General features: G+C 32.6%; 1 protein-coding gene and 2 long non-coding RNA genes across 3 annotated transcripts; 1 reads left to right on the plus strand and 2 right to left on the minus strand.

Annotated features, from left to right (window-relative positions):
- Positions 1-6,260: 6,260 nt before the first annotated feature.
- Positions 6,261-7,617, minus strand: LOC106436422. The gene is made up of 4 exons (XR_001287097.3): positions 7,414-7,617; positions 7,285-7,341; positions 6,845-6,933; positions 6,261-6,508 (listed from the first exon to the last, which is right to left on the minus strand). It is a non-coding gene; the product is annotated as an uncharacterized LOC106436422 (long non-coding RNA).
- A 1,041-nt stretch (positions 7,618-8,658) lies between these two features.
- LOC125585384 lies at positions 8,659-11,135 on the minus strand. Its single transcript, XR_007322309.1, has 2 exons — positions 9,539-11,135; positions 8,659-9,317 (listed from the first exon to the last, which is right to left on the minus strand). It is a non-coding gene; the product is annotated as an uncharacterized LOC125585384 (long non-coding RNA).
- Positions 11,136-11,346: 211 nt separating this feature from the next.
- On the plus strand, positions 11,347-12,968 carry LOC106436414 (protein FLC EXPRESSOR). Its single transcript, XM_013877380.3, has 4 exons — positions 11,347-11,977; positions 12,051-12,217; positions 12,313-12,401; positions 12,736-12,968. The coding sequence occupies exons 1-4, from the start codon at positions 11,466-11,468 to the stop codon at positions 12,802-12,804; spliced, it is 837 nt and encodes a 278-aa protein (XP_013732834.1). The 5' UTR covers positions 11,347-11,465; the 3' UTR covers positions 12,805-12,968.
- The last annotated feature ends 6,083 nt before the right edge of the window (positions 12,969-19,051 follow it).

A 19,051-nucleotide genomic window follows, 5' to 3' on the forward strand; every position in this document is an offset into this window, starting at 1 on the left:
TATTATTTACTTTTTCCATATTATGAAATAATAAATATATATTGAATAATTAAAAATTCAATACCTTTACATATATAATTAATCCAAACAATATTTTTTTTCTATTTGGAACTTTATGTAATAAAATTTAAATGATATTAACGTATATAATATATTTTTAATATTAATGTCTACTAAATGACGCTTTTAACTCATAGGTTTTAGGATCATTTTTATATTTTACATCAAAAAAATAAATTGCTGATAACAAAATTTTCATTGTGATATTAATAGTTTTAGTAATTTATAATTTTTAAAAAATTAAGTTGTCAATGTTTTGTTCAAAGTTTTTATCAAAAGAAATTATTCAAAGTAAATTTTGAAATTAAAATAGTTATGTATTTTATATGGTATATAGTTTAATTTAAAACGATATATATATATTAATCTTAATAATTAATTAAATTAGATTTTTTACTTATTTTATATGCTATATAGTTTAATTTAAAACGATATATATATAAATATACGGAAAAAGCTAAATTTTTATTATATGGTTAATGTGGTTGTTTAATTTATTTTAATAGTTTAAAATTAAAAAAATATGATAGAAGATACACTAATTTTTATCAAATCTTTATTATTCAAAATTATTAATTGTCATATATATTTTAGACAATTAGGCAATTTTGTAACTTTTATTTACGTAAATAGTAAAGAACATTAATAATGAGTTTATAGTTAGTTTAATAAAAACCTTAGTATATAATTAGATTGACCAACCTATTTATCTAAGGATTCTAATAATCATTCTAGTGATGACATATGACTACAAAAATAAGTTGTAATGTTTCTCAATTAATATATAGGGGATGTTATAGCTTCTATCGGCTTGAAACTAGTTGTAAGTTTAAGGCATTAGTTTTTCTGTTTAGTTGTGCTAACTATATTGTATACAAGGTGATTCTCCCGTGCTTATGCACATATAGAAACATTTACGAAATGGTTGAATTATAACAATTGATAAATTAATATTAGTTTCTTTTGTTTATAATTTTAATTTATTTTTGTAATTAATAAGTATAATAAAATATATTATGTATTATTATGTTCCCATCTTAATTAGGTTTGAATTCATATATTATATTTTATATTATTTCAAACATTCATATTTGATATGTTGAATCATGTCCATTATTTTAAATTAAACAACGATTTTACTATGTTAAAATTGGATTATTATTTTCTTAAATTCATGTAGTTCAGTTCATCTTCTTATATTTGTAAATGTTTGTATCAGTTGGTATATATTGTTTTAAAAACAAAAGCAGGAAACACATTTATTAAAGCATTGTTGCATTAATACACATAACTTTAATATTTTGAAAATTCATACACACTTTTATTTAACACTACTTCACAAATAATCATAATAATTGATTGATTTAATTTTCATATTAAGAATGCTTGGTTATTCATATTTTAGAGTATTGGATTGTATCAAAAAAATTTTATCACTATTAGACTAAAATAAAGGAAATTTTCAAGTTTACCATTGTTTTGGTACCATAATTCATATACCACCACTAAAGAGACATTTTCAAAAAAAAAACTTATTTATCAAGTGACAAAAGACTTTTATATCATTGTTCTCTAAATAAATAATTATTTAAACTAAAAAAATAAAAAATATTTTTTTTTATGTTTTCGAATTATACTTTTCAAATTCGAACTTTTTATAAGTTTCTATTTTTTATTTTTTTTCTAAATTTTCTTTTAATTTTTTTTTTTTAAATTGAAAATTATTTTTGAAAGTATTTTGAAACTAATTTAAAATTTTTAAGTATTTATTTATATATTTATTAGAATCCTAAATTTTATATTCCAAAAACCTTACCATATCCATCAATTCTAAATCCGAAATCTAGATTAGTTAACCATAGGGTTATAAATGTCTTTTACCCTTCATTAAAACTGAGGGTAAAGGTTGCCAGTGTAAACATGAAAGGTGTTCAATTGAATGTAGTATTTTTGACAATTTCCCCTAAAATAAGAACATCTTGTTAAGTTAGATTTTGTTTACTTTTATCTTAGGATGATAAAAAAATTGTAAGATTATTTATAATTTGATATATGTTGTTTTTGATAAAACTAAAAAATTGAAGTGTTAATAAAATTTGTTATAAAAGTTCGAATCATTTAATAAAAAAGTATTGATAATAAAACTATATTATAAAAATATATTGATAATAAAACTATATTATAAAAATATATTGATAATAAGAAATATTATTCCCGAAGCCCCACATTTTAAATATTTATTTGGATATAAGACAATAATAAGATATCATCATTTTTGAAAAAAATAAGATATTAAATAATCATTTATGTTGTTTAAAATTTTTTCTTATTAATCATTTGATCAAAAAGATATTTATAATAAAATATTATTACCATTTAGAAAAGAATATATAAATTATTCTATTTTTTTAATTTTTTGTGAAGTTATGTTTTAGATATATTTGTAATTATATATTTTTAAAATTTAGAGATATTTTTATTTTGTTGTTTTAGGAAAAATAAACAATAATAAAACAAAAATTTGTTTTCATATAAAACCTATGTTTATATTTTACTAATATTTCTTTTTAGTTTTTACGTGCTTTAGTAAAAATAAAAATTAAACTAAAAAGTTAATCACAATTTTATTAAAAAGGAAACATAAGTATTTTTTATTAATGGCAATCAGAAATAATATTTTTTGTTTGTTACGGGTATCTTATAACTAATCGTCGTGATAATTAAAGTGAGTTCGGCACGTAGAAAACTGACTTTTCAAATACCTAGTAAATTTGTACTAAAAACCTAGTTTTTTTAAATTGTTTTACCTTTTTAATTTTAATTATCATGTGTGAGTAATTTTATAACAATTTTTATAGTTGATTATGGGGGAAAATTTACAAGTGCTATTCAAATAACTGCAAAATAATATCTTATGAATGATATAGTACAAGATTACTATACCACGAAACTATGGATATAAATATATAATACTGATTTAAAAGAAACATTTGCCAATTACCATAATACTACAAGTCTACAAAGATCACACAACCATGATCTTTTGTCAACCCTTCGAAAGAAATGTGGTAGCTATAGTTAAGGAAATCAGCAGATGAACCTGTTCATGATCTGGTTATACATGGTCATATATAACAGAGCTTTTTTTTTTTGGTAGGAATATATAACAGAGCTATTGATAGTGTGGTTCCATATTTATCCGATAATTTTGATTCATAAATTAGAATGGTAACAAAGTTAAATCTAAAATTAACGTACACCAAAAACTTTAATAATATATATATCCCATATATATTAAATGAGAATCATTTAAAAATTGTAACTTTAAGTTTGTACTAATTAAAAGATGATCATGCTTAGGTGTCACTTAATTAAGATGTCAATTTAGCTTACTTGACAATTTAAGAATCAATTGAAAAATGTTGGTCCAAATCTAATTACTAGGAAACATTATAGTAACCTAAAATATAAGAAGTATGTATTCTTTCCTTAAATAAAAGCTTCGAAATTACTTAAAACATGTATATGGCAATTAATGATTATGAATAATAAAGATTTGATAACAATTTTTGCATTCTTATTTATTTTGTTTAATTTTATATTATTAAAAAATTAAACAATCACATTAACCATATAATTAAAAAAATTGAATTTTTTCTTATATGTTATATTTTGATTTTTTTAAATGACTTTAAATTACAAAAATGAGAAAACCTTATATGTTATATTTTAATTTTTTTTAAACGACTTTAAAATACAAAAATGAGGAAACCTTATATGTTATATTTTTCTTATATGTTAGATTTTTTTTTATATGTTATATTTTGATTTTTTTAAAACGACTTTAAATTTAAAAAAAAAATGTAAGTTTTCCTTAAGTACACGACTAAAAAAATTAAAATGTCATTTATCAATTTGATGGTTGATCTGAAACCTTTCAAAACCATATGGAAGATGTCAAAGTAATTAAACTGTAGAAACAATACTGTTCATTTTTTTCAAGAATGTGTTCGATAGAAAAAATAAGGTTTTTGTGTTATAATTTGTTTAATGTCCAATCCGATCAATCCATGATATACTAATTATAGTTTTGTTCCATAATTTTTAATAAAAATTGATCCGATCCATCGGAAATAAATTATATAATAACAACAAAAAATATTGTATATGTATAAATAAAATGATCAAATATATAAAAAAAAATTATCGATAATATATACAAATAAATTCACCATGAACAAGTCTTATCCTAATATATATATATATATATATATAGCATCGTATTTTTCAGCAAATCAAAAATCACATTTTTAGCCTCATACTCTCATAGCTTCAAATATGGATGTTGCAGCTAGAGATCATGGAATATTCTTGTATGATTCCTTCTCGCAACATCATAATGTGATGCCTTTCTTTTTAGTGGCTAAAGTCTATTTTCTGTTTGCCCAGTTCCTTATTGTTTCTCAAACCCTAAATTGCTATAAATTCGCGGATGGACATGGAACAACAAAGAGAACAACAAATAAAATGTTAAAAGCATTAAAATGAGATCAACAAAGAAAATATTCATTTGTATAGATTTTTCTTTTATTTATTACTCTAAAACTCTCCAGAGGCAGTTTCCGCTAGTGGGGTAGTTTTTATGACTAGAAATCAAACCATTATAACTAAAGTCATTTATCTAACTAAAGTGGTCCTACCATGTTTTTAAGTTACTTTTTTTTTTCTTTGGAACGGACAAACAAAAATTTAAAACTAAAAAGCTTATTCTTCCCATTTCAATCTTTGGTATTTCAATCCGTTGTGCATCATGTTATCTATGTTCCAGTTCCTCTTCATCGTACTACCTGGTCCGCCTCCGTCATCGCTGACGAACTCGAGTGCAAGCCGTCGCGATTTTTCTTCTCCTTCGCCGTGAAATCATCCTTCCTCCTCCACCGTTCTCTCTGCAACTCATCTCCGTTGCACTCTGACAGTAGCGCGTGGTGGTCGTGATGCTCGGACTCGGCTGCGGTGGTCGTTTCTTCAGTTGAATGATGAAGCTCAAGCAGCAATAGCCAAATCTCACAAAAAAATTAAAATCTTGAAGTGGAAATCAGTTTAGAAGTGATAAATCAGCAATCTTGAAGTGGAAATCACTAAAACGCAAAAGTATGAAAATGCATGAAAGAAATCAATAGCGCCGGAATAATTGTTGCACAAAACCCTAAAAAAATCTGGGAAATACGAAGATATATTTACTAAAATACCACTCATTAAATAAAATTGCAAAAAAATGTACAACATGATTTTATATGTACATGTGTACAAAGACAACACGTGTACATCTTTACATGTGTACATGATTACATGTGTACAAAGATAACATGTGAACATCTTTACATGTGTACATGATTACATGTGTACAAAGACAGCATGTGTACATCTTTATCTTTACATGTGTACATTATATATTACAAAAGCAATGTATCGTAAAATCTTGTATTCTCTTTAAAATCTTAAACTCTTGTTTTAATTCTTAAATGCATTGGAAAATAAATTAAATGAATTAAAATCAAAGCTAAAAATCATTAGATATGAATAAACACACAAAATCATGTGTGCACCTATTGTCATGTACACCATTTTCAGTTTGACTTGATCTATTTATTATGTATTTTGGTATTGTTTTAGTAAATAATCACCAATCCACCTATATGTGTACAACTTCTTCACATATATTGGTTCATTGTTTATGTACATGTGTACTCGTCACAAAGTGTACACAAAATAACCTGTCTAATTTGTCTTAAGCTTCTAATATGTTCAAGTTTCTTCACGAATTTTCCCCGAGACTTTTAAATATGCAATCTAGATCAAGGAAATATTTTGTTTTTGCATCTCTTCTGTGTCCCCTCCTTCTTTCGATTCACAGCCACAACCAAGCTTAATTCTCAAATGTTCATTTTCTTCTGTGAAGCTTCTTCGTCAACATGAATCCGTCGTGGTAGCCATCGGGAATGTAGTTGGGTGAATGAAGCGATAAGAAGCGTAAGAGTGTATACATATTGCTACAATTACACTTCAAAAGAAGAATATTTTTTACCTCTTTATGCCAAACAATGGTACACATTTTGAATCATGTCATATATTACTCAAATCTTATATAGATGAGATGTGATTCATTTTAATTTGGTTGTTGCGGAGATGAGAAGATTATAGGCTAGTAAAAGTACAAATCTCATTCAAAATTTCCACATGTATAATGTTTTAGTGCTATATATGTGTCCATCGCTTTACATATCCACATGTACAAAAAGGTGTGTGCGAATTGGTTATACATCGGTTTATATATCCACATGTACAAAAGGGTGTGGCGAACTGGCTGTACATCGGTTTACATACCCACATGTACAAAAGGGCGTTCAGCCTTTCTTCCTTACATATTGTCCACCCTCATGAATTCTTCCTGTGAAGATAAAAAAAAAAAAAAGTGTCTGAACTGGCTGAACAAAATTAAAAAGATAACTGAATTTAATTTTTTTTGCTATTGCAAATGTGTGAGACGTGTCAACAAACAAATATTACACAAACATTCAGCTTTATGTCAAAAATTATAATGTAATAGTATTGATTATAGGACAGAACAACACACCTCAAGTTTCTCACTCATTAAGGAGTCTAAAAAAATCAATCTTAAACTCAAGAAGAGACAAGGGATATAAATACAAACTGAAACAAGGAACCAAAGTCAATGTGATAAACTTCTTAAATGGTTTAAAAGGTAATATATAAGAAGACTTACAATTTCAACTTGCTCATCTTTTGGAGTCTCAAGCAAATACATACCATTTAAAAGTTGTAATCCAAATTCTAAACTGTAAGCAAATTAACCTGCAAATTAACTCACAACAATGAGCAATGAATCAAAACCAATGGCTAACTAGTGACATCAAGCCACAAGCATAAAGTTCAACTCTTTGTTGTCACCTAATAATTCACAAGTAATAAATGGACCCGTATAGCCTAAATCAAAACTTTTGTTGCTACAATTGAGATGTGCAATAGCTGCATACTTAAAAGAACCTTTTAACGCGAAGAGGATGAAACAAAGTCATCATTTTTCCATACACAGATAAGCAAAAAGAAATGTGAACTACGAATATTTGTTTCCAGAACCATGTTGAATCATGAATATGATGAAAAGACGGTAAGGAATATGAATCTGATTTCATCAAGGCTTACCTCAGCTTTTCTTCCCCAAATTCCTCTTCTTTTTCATCAAAAATTCTGGGAAAAAACCTAAAAAAGAAGATTAAGAATCGAAGTTGAGATTACTTCTCAAGTACCATAACCATACAAGCAGCTCTATACCGAAATTAGACATCGAGGTCTGATTGGGCCAACTGGCCTCTTCTTCATCAAGGTTTTGTCATGGCTCCGACAATGAGAGAGAACAGTAGCGGAGACGAGATCGTGAATCATGTACCAAATAGAGGGAGAGAGAGAGAGAGAGAGAGAGATGGGTTTTTTTTTCAACAGCGGAACACAGAGAAAAAAATACAAAATAGAGAAGAGAAAGAGATAGAATGAAGGGTTGTGGTTAAATGATGGAAAAATAAAAAAAAATTATAATATTTAGTTAGCTTATTTAGTTAGTTTATAGATAGAAAGCGGGTTTCGTTAGAGAAAACGACCCTGGTAGAAAGAAGTGTCTTATAGTGTAATAATAAATTGAGAAAATTGCCAAAACGGATCAAAAATTCAACATGGTTGTCCATATAGTAAAAACCATTTTTGTCAAATTTTTGTCCCTTTTACCCTTTTTATTTCTTAAAATTAACGAAACAAATAGTTTTATGAATAAAAAATATAAAAATATAAATAATTGATAAAACACCTATATACACAAACTGATATTTTTTTTTTGTTGAAAATTTTGATAAATTAAAATTTTAAATTATGTTCTACTAAAAGTAGAACTCGTCTTCTACGGAAAATTGGATAGTAGAAATTGAATTCCAGATTAAACAAGTACATCTAGTTTTTTTAGAACGAACAATCTACTTGTTTTAGAACGAACAATCTACTTTTACTTAAGTTTCTAAATATGTGGAATGCGAACTCTACAAATTGTAAAGTTAGCTACTTTTTCTTTGAATGCAGTTTCTACTTTTATGAAGTATTCTACAATAGTAGGAATACAAAATCTAAAAACTACTCAAACGGCTACATAAGGTAGAATCTGCTTATGAGATTTTTGTCTTTTTTTCTACGGTTGCAGAAAGTGTCTTCTACAGATAAGAAAATCTGGTTTTGGCGAAAATTATGGAAATTTCAGTTAAATTTTTTTTTCACAAATATTCTCACTTCCTAACTTGTTAAATGTGTCTCTTTTTGAATTGTCATGTGACAGTAGGGACCCTGCTTAACCCGTTGCATTTCATGGGCATTAGTCAACACCATTTGCTGTTTTACAACCAGTGGCGTGTTACTAGGTCTACCTGGATGCTTTATGTCATGTTATGTTTGTGGTTACCGCAGATCGTTAATAGCCAAGTACAATTTAGAGGTAGAAAGTGGCTCAGATATTCAAACATGTGTACTAAGGTTCTTTGATGAAAAATATATATAAAAAAGTTACATCACTCGGATTCTACATCTGGAAACAAAACGGTAATAACTAAGGATACTACTTGATTCCATAGGCAGGCAGCTTGTTTATTCTTCTACATACACAGCTGAAGGATAAAAAACCGCTGAATCATGTTTCAGTCCTGTAAAGCTTTTTAAGTGGACACAAGATGAGGAGCTCCTGATCGAGGTAGGACACAAGAGTATGTTACATACTTTGCACTGTCCACAAGCACGACAACAAAAACTCGAGACAATGAATTTGGTCCCCCAATCATCCCATCGATATCTCCATCACCACCTTCTCTAGGATCAACAAGCACTGACAGAACCATTGATGAAGCGGGCTTGATTTATTTGCTAGAGCTGTTTCTTTGGTGCTCTTTGGTGAAGTTATAATCTGATCCTGAGAGTGGAATGGGCAGACAAGGTTCTTCCGTTCTTTCCGTTGTGCGTGTCTGTGGCGTTCTTACTGTGTTCAGAAGAGACGTTGGCTGCTGGAGATGCAGGTGTAATGGCGTTGGCTGCTGGAGATGCAGGTGTAATGGCGTTGGCTGCTGGAGATGCTGGTATAATGGCTCCGGAGGTTGTTGAGACATCGAACTGAAACACTTCAGTGCACATCCCTGAGCTAAACGTCGGCCCTACAATTGAGTCATTAACGAAAACAAGTTACTTTATACTGAGCACAAAACCCCAGAATACAAGCCCAAAAGCAACTATGCCTATAGCTTCTGCAAGAGAAAAATGAAAGTCACTTGATATCAGTAACTATTTAACATGTTACACATTGGTGCTTCCTATCTAGCATCTACTCTTAAACAGAGATTAACTGATGGTTGGAAGGAGAAAGTTTGGTGTTTACCTTCGGTGCCAGTGATGTCGGAGACGGACGAAGGGGTTTCACCTGAAGGGAAGCTCGATTTCACTGTAAAAGGCACAATCGCCTTCTTGATCGCCGAGAGAGAAAGAGAGACAGAGAGGCTGAGAAACCAATATGGTTAGGGTTACGGGAGTGTTGTTCCTTTTTTTTGTTTTAATTTTTTTTTCTTAGCCTTTTTATTATGTTTTTCCTTTTTTTTCATTAACCTTTTTAAATTCAATTAAAGTTTTAAATTTTGATTAATTTGATTAATTTAAAGGGTTAGTTTTGAGATTATGAAAAAAATTATACTATAGGGACAACTTCATGTTTGTTTTATATCATAGGGACAACCATATTAAATTTTTGTTCCGTTTTTGACAATTTTCTCTAATAAATTTTAAATTGCCTTATGGTGTAATTCTTAAAAGTGTCTTATATTGTAATAATAAACTTAAAACTGTCTTACGGTGTACTTCTTTCTACGTAATATGATCACAATTAGAATTCCCCTCAGTTAGAACCAAGTCTGGTTTTATGGAGGTGGTATCTTAAAGCATGAACAATTTTTATTTTTCCATAAAAATCACTATATTACTTTTGGTGTCTACAACTTTAACCCAAAGTGAGCTCTGACTAAAAAAATTGAAACATGAACATTAGGGTAGCTGATATGGTCGAAGCAATTAATGAACTTTAATAAATACAAGTTGATATAATGTAAATATTTTAAGAGAGAGAAATCCACAATTTTCTTAAAACATCAGCATGAAATAGTTTTTTAACAAAATATCTTCAACATATCATTTTTAACTAAACTGTAAATAAAACGAATTTAATTAACAAAATAAAGACACTTTGTTTGAGAGTTTCTCAAACTTTGTGAAAGGATTTTCAAATGAAAATAGTATATTATCCTCTCTCATTCTTTTTTAATCCCTCTTTCTTAATTTTCTATTTAATTTGTTATTTTATTGTAGAGATAATCTTCAATATTCCACCCAGGTCTGGACAAAAAAAAAACTGAACCGAACCAAAATACCCGAAACCAAAACCGGTCTGGTACCCTTGAATGGTTCCTATATTTCTATATTCAAATAACCAAACCAAACCGGAATCAAACCGAGAACCGAACAGGTACCTAATATATTAAAATATTAATTATATATTCATATAACATAATTAAATATTTATTTATAATTTAAAAAACTATTAAAAGTATTCAAAAATATTTGAAGAAAACTAAATTATTATAAAATATCAGAACTACCCAAAAGTATCTGAAAGTACTCGGATATTTTTATCCAGATATCCAAAGTAATCCGAAATATTTGATATTTTTATCTGAATCATCCTAATTATTCAATATTTTATCCAAAATATCCAATATTTTACTCGAATTATCCGAAATAACCGAACCGGAACCAAATGAAAACCTAATTTTTTCTATGTATTCTCGGGTTCCTAGTTTTACTATCCGAACCGAGCCCACTATCTGAACAAAACCGAACCGAAAATATGTCAAGTAGTAAATGGATCATCTAGTCTCCTATCCGAACTATCCAATATCTGAAATGCCCGAACCGAATTGATATGTCCGGGCTTCCACCGATGAGAATGCTTTTACTTTCTCAATCAATATCCAGTGCCAAGTGTTCTTTCACTCCATGCTATATACATGGGCCTTACCGGGTCTAATTTGGCTTAGTATGGGCCAAGTATCTCTTAAGTAATACCCAAGTCAGCGCAAAGTCAATAGCCCAGAAAAATACGACTCTCATATAAACAAACACGTGCCAAGTCTTAGTGCGTATTTTAGCATTTGATTATAATGCTTATTTTAGCAACGAGCGTAGAACGATAACACCGTTAAGCGAGCGAGAAGGGCACTTCCGCAACCGGATCGGAGATCGGAGACTAGCCGTCGAAAATGGCCGGAAGAGACCGTTATCTCCCGTCTTCTTCCTCCTTGAGAGTATCGGAATCTCAACTCAACGAATCCGATATGAACCGTACTCGATCCGTCCTCCTCGAGGAGAAAATCGCAGCTCAGCACCGCGAGATCCAATCCATCCTGACGGACAACCAGAAGCTAGCATTAGCGCACCTCGGAGTCAAGGATCAGCTCAATTTAGCCAAACGTGAGCTCGCTCGGCTGCTCGAAGCCGCCGCCGCGGTTAAGTCTGATACCGAAGCTAAGGTTCGCGAGGTTTACCAGAACTCGCTGAGGATGGAGGCGGAGGCTCGTGTGGTTAACGGAATCGGAGCTGAGCTTGATCAGGTTAGGTCGGACGTGCAAAGGCTAGCTGAAGATAGGCAGAAGCTAACGGCGGAGCTAGCGATGCTTAACGGGGAGATCGCTAAGGCTAAACCTAATTCGGATCGTGCCGTGGAGGTTAAGGCGGAGATTGAGAGTCTTAGAGAAGAAGTTAGTAAAGGAAGGTGAATACTTGAATTGAATTGACTCGCTTCTTGTTGTTTTTGGACTTAGTGATGAGTTTGGGGGTTGATGCAGAGCTGCTCTTGGTTTGGAGAAGAAGACGCGAGCGAGTAATCTTCGCCATGAGCGTGGTATGGAGAAGACTATTGATCACTTGAACCGTGAAATTGTGAAACTTGAGGAAGAGTTGTCTGACTTGGAGACCAAAGCTAAAGCAGCTGCTGAGGCAGCCCAAACCCCAAGTAATCTTTTTGTTTATTGATAAAGTTTGAAGCTTTAGATTGAAACCTTTACCTGCAAAGCTAGCTTCTAACTTTGTGGAATTTGTTGTTGTAAGGCCCTGGACTGGTTGCAAGTTATGGAAACTCAGATGATATTTATGGAAGCCAAGGTCACCAGTACCCTGAGGCCAATGGTTCTCACCAGGTACACTTATAAGATCTTTCTTGTTAAATATTAGCTTAACATCATCATCTGGTAAGAATTCTAGAGTTAATGGAAAACAAAGAGATTAGTCTAATCGTCTGTAATGATTGACGTTACCAAAGCCCTGATTGTCCTAGAGATGTGTTACTATCAACAAGCTAGTTCTTAGGAAGAGAGTTGTGTCCGTCCATAGGTTGGAATAATTATATTCATAGGTTCGTGAGAGTTGTTGCAAATTCATAACGGACTAAATACAATGCCTTTTAAAAAATCTTGTATGCAACACTTCTCTCTTCTGCTAGCGGGTTAACATCGCTTCAAACACACTATTCAGGTACATGGATCCCTGGACTGTCTTCCTCAACAACCGGCTAACAATACACAACACTCTAGTGTACCGTGATAGAGCTAGCTGGCGGATTTGTGCTGTACAATAATTAAGCAGGTCTTAGGTTGTTCTTTCAATACCATGTGATCTTTTTTCACAGTTCTGTAGGATCAGTATGAAAACATCCTTTTTCAAAACTATATATATAATTCATGAGCGGACCAATTGTTAAACCAAAATGTATCGTGTTCAGAGGAACAGTGATTTAAACTGGCCAAATGATAATCTCAACAAGTATTGGGAAAATTTGCCCTTTTGAATGTGAAAGACGGGTGATATAAGATGGAGTCTCGTCTCTCTTTCCTCACAGCAAGTCGATTTCTATGGCTGAGAGTGAGCAAAAAAAGAACAAGTCAGGTCTGTCACTTTTTTTTGGGCTAGATGGTTAGTCGTTGAAGCTCTTTGTATCTTCTATGTTTCTGGAATACCATTCTAAGTTGAGCTTCGGATAAGTACTGAATTTCTGCTATGTTAACACGGGTCTTTGCCTTTTCCATTGATCTGGCTAGCTAGGTTTTGTCATCTTTTATTTCTTCTGATTCTTTGATGAGTTTCATTTGTTTTCTGTATTAAAACCTGTTTCATTTTGGTGAAACCTACGGGCGTTCACTCTACAGGCTTGTTCCCTTTTTGGTGTCTAATTAATGTTAAAGCAGTGATACAAAGTAGCGTGTGGTCAAATGTTTATCCTTGACAGATCCAAATATGTTTTTGCAGGGAAATCACGTAAGATTCTTAGTTTGTATCCGACCAATATGTAAAGTGTGTGCTCATCAACACACATTTTTGTAAGATCTTCTAGGACATTCATGTTAAAAATATTCTCTTTTGTTAACATTGAGAATTAGGTTTGTATTGTAAGCAGTTGTTTCAAGAACATGCACTGTGATTGTTAAGTTATAATTGTACATTTATCCTCGAACTTGCATGTATTGTTACTGTCGATGTTTAATCTAGTGTTTGTTCTGATCATAGCCAAGTGAAATATTGGCCTATAGCTCCCACAATTAAATAAAAAAACAACTAACATAGAAATAAGTTTCTAAATTTATATGTAAAAAAAGTTGTAGAACTTAATAATTTGTTTATAGCTCCAAAATCTCAAGACAACCTCTGCTTTTAGAGTTATGCATAAGTAAGATAAAGATCTGAATATGTTTGAGTATAGCTCGTTATTGATGTTAGACTTCCAAATCCATGGAGTAATTGTTTCCATGACATCACGAACATATTAGTTTATCCCTTTTAGCTAACCAGTTACATTGACTCACAAATAGGGTTTTTCTGCTAGGCCGAGTTATTCGAAGACACTGTTACCATCTTTCTGATCCTCTAAAAGATCATCACGTGAACTTTCGGCTTTTGTTGATGGAGAAGTATTCTAGCCACAAAAAAACCATTTATTTTGTTTGGAATCTAATTCACTCTGGTCTGAAATCGAATGTATGGGAGAGGATCCATGGATTAATCCGGACAGGTCTGTGAAATTGCGGTTCCTGGTCGTTCACCCCTTGCTACGAGGTATGTACAATATACAGTTAGAAAACGTTATTGGGTGGCGAAGAGCATATTACACTCGACCGTTAGTGTAGAAAGGAAGGAATGAAAGTCTCTTTCAGTGTATAAATTGATCACCAATGGACATCTTGAAACATGTTTTGGTGGAGTGCAACTGGTACAAGGCGTGATACAATACGAGAAAGCACGCTATCAGTTCTCCATTTACCGCAGCGTCGACATGTTACTCCACGTCCAACCAATATTTGTTGAGAGATGAGAGACACAAGCCGCGGTCTATGTTGGATATGGCTGGACGCGATGGGCGTGTACACCTGATGGCACTGAGAAACCACCATCAGAGACTCAAGAGTGTATTACAACCATTTGTGGCTCAGAATCTAGTTCACATTATTGTCGAATGCCATATGACCATGTAGCGTAATTGGATAATGTAGAAGCCAGAAAACCGGATCAAAAGAAACGATATAATATAAACGATGTTAAGGAAAATATATAGACGATTCGAAACCGAACGAAAATGAAAGCATGGAGTCGAGACGAATCTATTTCCTTAACTCTTAATATTCGCTCCGTTAGTGCGATGGATCTGTACGAATATGAGTCCCATGATAAAATCATGATAGGTTATCACGCGGCACTCGTGAAGAACCTCTACGAACTAATATTTCTACGAAACACTCTCTAGAACTTACGTTAAAGGATTTGCTGGTTTTGGTTGTGAAAAAACGTCATCAAAAATGAAGGAGGAGACGAGTTTATAAAGAGGAGAAGACGAGCCACTTTCCGCAACTGATGCAGCACGTGCGCACGTTAGCGGAAATCTCACGAGGATCTCGGAGGCGAGGCGTTACGAAACTTCCTCCGCAAGATATTTTCTCGTTTAAACTTATCGTCAAGAAGAGAGACAGCGTGTTGTTTTTAAACGAACTACGTGTTGTTTAAAATAAAATGCATGCCGTTTTTTCGGGAATTAAATGGCAAAACTTTGAGCTTAACTTGGTCCAAAAAGAATAGTCTTATTGGGCCGGAGACCCTCCACCAAGACCCAAGACCCACGTCGAGCCGAGCCGAGCCGGCCGGACAGCGGCGCGCGCGTGGGGAGCCTCCTCCTCTCTGAAGATGGTTAACCCATGATAGCATGAATGCATATATATATCACTCAGCCTTGGTGTTGCTCCCCGATGTGGGACTTTTGCTTCCCTTTCTCCTTCATTTAAGCCGAATTGGCTTTTATTATTATGACCCAAAGGCCCATTTCTTTTCACAGATTTTTAATTATTCTTATAAGCCATGGGCTTAGAATAATTGATCCAACAATCCCCCACATGAATAGAAATAATACTAAACATATGCAGACTAAATGCAGACTCGAAAGACTCTAAAACTATACTTATTTTAATCCTGACTAAACTAGACAGACTTATCGAGAGTGTTTGCAAAAAATTCACTGTGTTTGAGTTGGTGGCATTTTTAAGCCTTGAACCACTCATAGTTAATATATGTCGGGTTTACTTTACCAGAAGGTGAACATGATGTCTTGAACCAACCGGTGTTTTATGTAGACCGAGACAATAGGCATAACGCAGTTTCATTTTCTCGTAGAACTTAGTTCTCTATTGTGTTCATTGTGGCCCTGAACTATTCCTGGTTTTCATGAGTGAACTTAGAGAATATAGTCTTGCATTTATTCTCCTAGAAACGGCCCCATTTCACACTCATTAGGTGATTGACCATGAAAAGTATTGAGTAATATTCCGCTTTAGAAGCTATGGAATCATTAAAAGCTTATGCTTATCCTTCTCATATTTGTTAGCACTTTTATCATCTTAGGAGCTGAGAAGAGACTACTTTGTCTCAAGTGCTTTGGTTAGATTATGTTTGATTTTGTTTTCCCTTTGAACCTACATCTTGGGATCTCCAGTCATGATAGGTAGGGTTGCAATCAAGCGTCCTCATTCGTTATAGGCTTTAAACCCATTCCTTTTGATGATTTAGCAACAACATCTCGTGGAAAACCTTTAGTAAATGGATTCACTAGGTTGTCAGCTGATTTGATGTAGTCTATTGTGATTACACCAGTTGAGAGAAGTTGTCTAATGGTTTTATGTCTTCTTCTGATGTGACGAGATTTACCATTGTAGAGATTATTCTGAGCCCGAGCTATTGCTGATTGACTATCACAATGTATGCGTATAGCTGGCACATGTTTCTCCCACATAAGAATATCTTCCCAAAAATTTCTAAGCCATTCAGCTTCTTCTGCTGCTTTGTCTAAGGCTATGAACTCAGACTCCATGGTTGATCTGGCTAACACTGTTTGTTTGGTAGATTTCCATGATATTGCTGCTCCTCCTAGTGTAAAGACATATCCACTCGTGGATTTTGAGTTTTTAGAATCTGATATCCAGTTAGCATCACTGTATCCTTCTAAAACTGCTGGTTCTTTACCATAGTGAAGCGCAAAATCTTTGGTGTAGCGCAAGTAATTGAGTACTCTCGTTATAGCTTTCCAGTGTGTATGACCTGGATTATTTGTATATCGACTAAGTACGTTTACTGCATGCGCTAGATCTGGTCTCGTACAATTAGTCAAGTACATGAGACTTCCGATCACACGTGCATACTCGTTTTGTGAAACCGCTTCACCTAAATTCTTTGTCAAGTGCATTTGGGGATATAACAGAGTTTTTGCCGTACTTTCAGAGTAGTTTTTAAATCTCTCTAATATTGTTTGAGCATAATGAGATTGGGTTAAGGTAATTCCGTTTGAATTTCTTGTGACTTTAACCCCGAGAATTACATCTGCTAATCCCAAGTCTTTCATCTCAAATGTCCCTTTGAGCATGTTTTTTGTTTGATTGATAATGTCTTTATTGCTTCCAATAATGAGCATATCATCTACATATAGACATAGCAAAACATACACATTTTTGGTAGTTTTGTAGTATATGCATTTGTCACATTCATTTATTTTGAAACTATTTGACATCATTGTATTGTCAAATTTTTGGTGCCATTGTTTAGGAGATTGCTTAAGTTCATAAAGTGACTTTACAAATCGGCATACTTTGTCTTCCTGTCCGGGAACGACAAAACCTTCAGGTTGTTTCATGTAAATTTCTTCTTCAAAATCACCATTTAGAAAAGCGGTTTTTACATCCATTTGATGGATTTCTAGGTCTCTTAAGGCTGCGATTGCTATCATCAGTCTTATTGATGTTATTCTCGTTACTGGAGAATATGTATCAAAATAGTCCAAACCTTCCTTTTGTCGGAATCCTTGAACTACAAACCTAGATTTGTATTTTCCACCAGGTTTTCTTGTCATTATCCATTTATTTCAGAATGCTTTGCAGCCAGGTGGTAAATCTATTATGTACCATGTATAATTTTGCATGATAGAATCAAATTCACTCCTGACAGCTTCGTTCCAAATTGGAGCTTCAGGTGAAGCCATGGCTTCTGCCAAAGTTTTTGGAACATTTTCTACTAAAAATGTCATTAGGAAATATTCACCAAAAGATTTTTCTTTCGAGCTCTTTTGCTTCTTCGAGGTTCATCTTTTTCCTCATTTTCTAAAATATCATTTATAGAAATCTCGACGTTTGTCTCAGTTTCTGAGTTTTTGTCATTGTCTCTTTCTTCTCGAGTTCGTTTTGAACCTTATTTTTCCTTATATGGAAAAATATTTTCGAAGAAAGATGCATTTCTTGATTCCATGACTGTAGTTTCATGAATTTCTGATATTGCAGATTTATGTACCAGAAATCGATAAGTATTACTGTTATATGCATATCCGATGAAGATGTAATCCACTGTTTTAGGTCCAATAGTGACCTTTTTTGGTGGCGGTGCCGCAACTTTTGCCAAGCACCCCCACACTTTGAGGTATTTATACGAAGGTAAATTACCTTTCCATAATTCATATGGAGTTTTGCCAGTTACTTTGTGTGGAATTTTGTTGAGGATATAATTAGTGGTAAAAAACGCTTCCCCCCACATGTTCTGGGGTAACCTAGATTCCTGCAACATTGCATTCATCATCTCTTTTAGAGTTCGATTCTTGCGTTCAGCAACTCCATTAGATTCTGGTGAGTAAGGAGCTGTAGTTTGATGGATTATTCCATGTTCTTTACGGAATGCATTGAATGGACCATCATACTCGCCTCCTCTGTCGCTTCTAACTACTTTAATAGTTGTTTTAAGCTGATTTTCGACCTCGAGTTTAAATTTTTTAAATTTTTCTAAGGTTTCGTCTTTGCTATGTAATAAATATACATAAAAATATTTTGTGCAGTCATCTATGAAGGTCACAAAGTACTTTTTTCCCACCTCTAGTTTGTATGTATTTTAAATCACATAAATCACTGTGAATTAAATCTAGAGGTTTATTAGTTCTTTAAACACGAGGTGATGGCGTTTTTGTGAGCTTAGCCTGTACGCATACTTCACATTTTTGTTTACTTGTTTTGCATTTAGGAATTAGATTTAAATTCATTAACTTTGTATAGATTTGTAGTTTACAAGGCCTAATCTTTCATGCCATATATTAAAACACTCGACCAAATAAGCAACTGGCTCTTTCTTATTCATTGAAACTTTTGGAGCTACAACTTTCGGAAGGACTGTCATTACATTCAACTTGACAAGTCCACCCTTAACATACCGCTTTCCCAAATACATCCCATTTTTCCGAATCACGAGCTTGTCCGCCTCAAAACTTATGGCGAATCCATTCTTG

This window comes from Brassica napus, chromosome C4, assembly GCF_020379485.1.
Source record: "Brassica napus cultivar Da-Ae chromosome C4, Da-Ae, whole genome shotgun sequence".
Lineage (NCBI taxonomy): Eukaryota > Viridiplantae > Streptophyta > Magnoliopsida > Brassicales > Brassicaceae > Brassica > Brassica napus.

Bases quoted from the DNA above. Each gene is read 5' to 3' on its own strand.
- LOC106436414 (XM_013877380.3), top strand. From the start codon at position 11,466: ATGGCCGGAAGAGACCGTTATCTCCCGTCTTCTTCCTCCTTGAGAGTA. The intron at 11,978-12,050 runs GTGAATACTTGA...GGGTTGATGCAG, and splicing joins GAAGAAGTTAGTAAAGGAAG to AGCTGCTCTTGGTTTGGAGA. The intron at 12,218-12,312 runs GTAATCTTTTTG...TGTTGTTGTAAG, and splicing joins TGAGGCAGCCCAAACCCCAA to GCCCTGGACTGGTTGCAAGT.